Source organism: Sinocyclocheilus anshuiensis, unplaced genomic scaffold (assembly GCF_001515605.1).
Source record: "Sinocyclocheilus anshuiensis isolate Anshui unplaced genomic scaffold, SAMN03320099.WGS_v1.1 scaffold2206, whole genome shotgun sequence".
Classification (NCBI taxonomy): Eukaryota; Metazoa; Chordata; class Actinopteri; order Cypriniformes; family Cyprinidae; genus Sinocyclocheilus; species Sinocyclocheilus anshuiensis.
In genome coordinates this window covers 317,720-323,121 of record NW_015558552.1, presented here as the reverse complement: position 1 = coordinate 323,121, position 5,402 = coordinate 317,720, and the positions used below count along the sequence as shown (strand labels likewise).

The 5,402-nt window shown below is 34.8% G+C and overlaps 2 protein-coding genes across 2 annotated transcripts in view; one reads left to right on the top strand and one right to left on the bottom strand.

The window, feature by feature from the left end:
- Nucleotides 1-681, top strand: part of LOC107679389 (dehydrogenase/reductase SDR family member 12-like) — a 5,322-nt gene extending 4,641 nt beyond the window's left edge. Inside the window, exons 9-10 of the mRNA XM_016474906.1 lie at nucleotides 298-435; nucleotides 521-681. Coding sequence (XP_016330392.1) covers nucleotides 298-435; nucleotides 521-639 — 257 coding nt within the window. The 3' untranslated portion in view covers nucleotides 640-681. The remainder of the gene's footprint in view (nucleotides 1-297; nucleotides 436-520) is intronic.
- A 3,300-nt stretch (nucleotides 682-3,981) lies between these two features.
- LOC107679386 (cullin-3-like) overlaps nucleotides 3,982-5,402 on the bottom strand; it is an 18,721-nt gene continuing 17,300 nt past the window's right edge. Inside the window, exons 16-17 of the mRNA XM_016474903.1 lie at nucleotides 4,717-4,862; nucleotides 3,982-4,612 (exon numbers count right to left, since the gene is read on the bottom strand). Coding sequence (XP_016330389.1) covers nucleotides 4,481-4,612; nucleotides 4,717-4,862 — 278 coding nt within the window. The 3' untranslated portion in view covers nucleotides 3,982-4,480. The remainder of the gene's footprint in view (nucleotides 4,613-4,716; nucleotides 4,863-5,402) is intronic.

The window sequence follows — 5,402 nt, the reverse complement described above, 5'->3', positions numbered from 1 at the left end:
TATATAATTTGTTATGTTTTAAAATTTGAATTTTTTTTAAATATTAAAAATAACTTTAAAAATAACAAATGAAATGAAAATACAAATGAAAAATAAAATATATATTACATTTTAAATCTAAATGAAAAATATATAAAAAAATTACATAAACTTAAATTGCAGAGTTTTCAATTCAGTAACATATGCTGCATAGCGATTTTAGAACTCCATTAGCAAATCTATTTATTAGATAACACTTTTTTGCAAGCTCCTCTGTCAAACTCATCACTTGTAATCTCTGGGTCTGGTGGTGCTCAGCGGTTGCCAAGGCGATGCCTCAGTTCCATCAGATGATGCGTGATCGTCTGCGTACAGCGGATCAGGGAGCCGATACGGTCGTCTGGCTCACCGTGTCACGCGCCACCACTGCATTTCCCAGCGGCCTTTTCTTCCAAGGTGTGCATGTTGGTTAGAAATGGTGACATTTGATGTCATGTGTCTAGATTTTTCCAATAGCACTCTTACAGGTTGTTTGTTTCAGATCGACAGCCGGTTTCAGCCCACTTGCCCCTGGCATGGACACACAGCTCTCGACGGGAAGTCAAAGTGTTCATGGGCCGGTTGGAGACTTTGGCGATGGCTGTCAAACCCTCAGAGTGAGATATTACACATAGAACGTGTTAGGTATTACATGTCAGATAACTAAAAATAACACTCATGTTATATGTAATAAAGAATGATATGAATATGAAGCTTTTTCTCTGTAACAACTACTGTAACTGCAAAATAATCATACAGAAACTAAAGGTAGTCTTAAAAAACAACATGAAACATGATGTATTTCTGAGTGAAATAGGATATTTAACAAGAAACAAAAGTAGACCGAGGTGTGATTTTATCCATTGCCAATGGACTGGACTGAAAAAAAAAATATTCATACAGTTTAGTTTGTAGTCAATTGTGAAAACTGCTATCTCCCTGAATCAAAGCGGCTTTGATTGTCGTTAGCCATAAAGGAAAGTCATTTCAGAGGTAGAAGTAGTTATAACATTCTATTTTATCAAAGATTCTGAAAACAAACCTTTTTGTCTTTAGAATAACACGCATTAATGAATTATGCACAATAAAAACCAGAAACATTTAAAAATAAATGGGCTCTGTTTTGATTTTATGCTGGTTTTTGTTTCCTTTTATGTTTAAATGTACGTCTGGCCACAACATGCCAATTAACCCTGTAAAGCCTCACATATGAAATCATTTTTTATGGAACAATTTATTGAACCTTTATTGCAAAAAGAAAGAAAAAAAATTTGTATGTGTTTTTGTCCAGTATCATATTTGATAAATCAGATTTTTTTTTGCTCATATAATATGCTTATATAATATGATATAGGAGAATATTCAAAGGTTTTACTCAAACTGAGCAAAAATATGCAATTTTGTGCAGTTTCTGATTTTTGACCAAAACAAATGTTATAATACATTTTCTTAGTTTGTAATGTAAATCAATGAGATCATCATCTCCATAAGAGTACAACAGACTCCTTACGTAAAATGCATATAAATATCAGTTGTCTCTCTATATCTCCCAATAATATATCTTAGTGAGATGATATTTAAATGTTTAGTTTTATTATCAAAGCTCTGTAGCTTTGATCGAATGCAATGCAATGCAATGATGATTGAGAGATGAACAAATAAAGCTCCTCAAAAACCTGATGTATCTATTTGATACTCACACTTTAACATGATTTTTTTTTTATTATCTATGGATGATCAAGTAAATCAAAGTTGATTCAGTCAAGTAAATGCTCATCTTGAAATATTACTTACAATATGAAAGCTATTCTTACGTATACTTAATAAAAACTAATTAAGGATTTCAAATAAAGACCACGACCTGAAGATGGCGTTTTTTCAAATTAAACTAAAAGGCCTTTGAAATAGGTTTTATAGGGTTAAAACTTAAACATAAATATTGCTCATAATGTATGCAACCTGCGTCATTTCCTAGTTCCATTCCTGCTCCTCTCTAAAAATGCTCATAAATAATAAAACAAAAACAATTAGGTTTTTGGCTTTGTCACGCAAAAAACGTCCTGCATGGTGACGGAAATATGCGATATAACCTCGATATGTTATGTAAAAATGAAATTAACACAACATAACTAACTAACTCCTCATAAAATGGTGGTGCTTCCTCTTAAATTGATAATAAACAGCATCCATCTGCGTCATCATTTTTCCGTGAGTATGTTTCTCTCAGCGGTCCTGTTGCCAGGACGAAATTTCCCGTGCTGTTAAATGATTCATCACACGCACTGTATGACGCATACGATGCTTTCACATTCACAAACATCAAAATGCACGATCATCTTACTACTGGACCAAGTGAGCACTGAAAGCGACATGCACCATTGTCTTCTCAGATCATCTGACTGGTGCAGTGAGAGTGTTTAGTAAGACAACAGCTGTGTGTTTGGTTGAGAAGGGTCTCTGTGTTAATGAGCGTGTGAGTCTGTCTCAGTGAATCCCAAGCACAGCCGTGCAGATCAAAGCCTGTGATTAAAGCGGTCATATATGTGTTTTTTGAACATTAAAGCATGTCAACATATTCTGTTACACCAAATACACAAAATAATTATCTTTAAAATAGCATCATATGACCGCTTTAAAGTCCACCTTCATGTTCCGTTCCTCCTGTGGTGAGAGGATTCAGAATTCATACATCTACTCAAACATGAGTGAATAAGCTGTCGCAAACTATTTTTCAATACTTGTAATCAGCTGCTCTCAAGGTGATTTTTAGCAGATGTGTGAAGTCAGTTCCCCTCAGGTTCACACAGGTGTAGTTCATCACATTAACTATGAACACAATGTGTAACAACCACACAAAGACCAAAATCTTCATTTTGAACAGTGTATCAAATGTTTTAGCATTGAAGACCTAAAAAAATGTAAACTTTTGCTTGTGCTATTGTTTGGTTTGATATCTTGATATCTACACCAATGACTTTCAAGGCTTATCAAGGCTGCATTTATTTGACCAAAAATACAGTAAAAAATAATATTGTGAAATATTGTTACAATTTTTTTTTTAAATATCATTTGTTCCTGCTGAATTTTCAGCAGCCATTACTCCAGTCTCACTTGTTTGAACTAACAAACAAATTAACATTTTTAATCAATTTAATGGATCCTTGATGAATAAATGCATTAATTAATATTATATATAATGCTAAATATATAATATCAATATTGTCTAATTAATATTATATATATATATATATATATATATAATGCCGTTCGATTTAGTGAGATGCACCTGTATATATATATATATATATATATATATATATATATATTTCAAAACAGCTACTTAAATAAAATCAAAATGTGAGTTAAATATACTGAAAAGGCAGCAGGTAGATTATGGAACTGGAATTTCTATTAATCAAACAATTATCTTGATAACCTGATAATCTAAAAATGTCATCTGATTAGTTTGCCAACATACTGGTCTATCACTGTATACACTGTTGATACAGAAGGAAATCAAGGCTGTGGATTTTGCTCCCCGCTGCCTTCGCTTTTTAGCTAACCTTTATTTCATTCATCAGGGATTCTCGGTGATGTTGTTACTTTCTTCAAAGCTGTTACCCGCTGTGCACATGTGCAGCACTCATCTGCTCTGCCCATTTCTGAAAACAATTTGATTCTGTTTGGACCAGGGCCACACATAATTCAAGCTTGGCAGTAATGGCATTTTAGTGCTTTAATAGCAAGAAATTGGAGATAGTGAGGTAGCGTCTAATTCTCCCAATCATTTGGTTGCTTTTTATTTCACATGCCTCGGGAGACACGGTCACCTGGGACAGTGAGGAACATTTGTATTTGTTTAATAAACCAGGAATGAAATTACATTGACATGTTCAGCTGTATCTCTGCGCCTTGACGTTACTATGGAAACCACAATGGCTTCTGCAAAAAAGCGGCAAATGGTTCAATATCAATGTTTTTTATTGCATTTTTTTTGTCTTATTTCCGTAGCCACGTTTTTGGCTGTTTTGTTAGGGTTTTTAATAATTCTGCCTTTTATACAGCATTGAAAAAAAAACAACAACAACAACATGTGCAGTGCATTCACATTTTCCCAAGGGATTCTTTTCATTTTGATCTCTACGAGGGTAAAACGGTGAAGAGACTGAAGCTGGATCCATTCATAGCTGAGATTCTCATGAGAGTGGGAGTGATCTAATTAAAAATAATCTACAACACAATTATGGATTTCTTATTTTGCTTCCTGATTATTTTCCCGATTGTATGGTTTATGATTTCTCGGGTTTGCTTTTCTTTTAAATGAAGTCCGCTACCCAGAGCATTGCTATTCATCTTTTGTTTAAAAGGAACTTCCCAGTCCATGCGAAAAGCAGTCCAGAATCTTTTTATTTTTCCTGTCTTTGTGTTGCTCGCTCATCTCCTTGTGCAGCCATATGATCCACTACGCGACATATGTGTAGACTTTACGATCCTCCGGAGTCCGGGCCAAATATTCTCTTTCTATAAGTCCTTCAATGCGCTTTTTAATGACCACGGGGCTCGGCAGGAACCGCGCTTTCAGCTGCTGGGTCACCTGACGGGACACAACCAGACAGACCATTAGAAATTTGCATGTAAAATTATTGAAAATTATAAACAAAATAAACATACAAAATCATGCAAAGAACACACGCTCACCTCTGCTACCAGTACATTGTGCTGCATCTTCTTCCTGGACTTCATGATGCGTACAATGGCAGCCTCGATTTCATGTTTCCTGTCATCGTCTACTTTCTGCCGCGTCTCCTTGCGCTCTGGGTCTGACTCGCCTTGCTTAGCAGCAACTGCAGGAGACGGATTCAAAGAGTTTGTAAAGCACTTTTCGAAATAAAAAAAATCTACATTTAGATCACTTCAGATTGTAAAAGTACTCAGAAAATCTCTCAATATTAAAGCCGGATTCAACTAACATTTTATAAAAACATCCTAAATCATCTTTTAAAAATAGTTTTCATTACAACACTGTTCCAGAACACTTCAACCCAAATATTCAGATGTGTGCTCCGCATTTTATGGAGGATCAGGACTGTTTCCTGAACCAGTAGCCTACAATGCGTCTGTGGCAAAAAGGCTGTTTCTATAAAGTTGGGCAGTTCCAACTTTGCAAGGACAGTCCGGCACTTCTGACTCACAGACTGTAAGTACGTTTTTTATATTTAAATAATTTGCCACCAGTGTTGGGGAGTAACTAGTTACATGTAACGGCATTACGTAATTTAATTACAAAATAAATGTAACTGTAATCAGTTACAGTTACTAAGAAAAAATGTGTAATTAAATTACAGTTACTTATGAAAATGTTAACGATTACAAAGGGGATTACA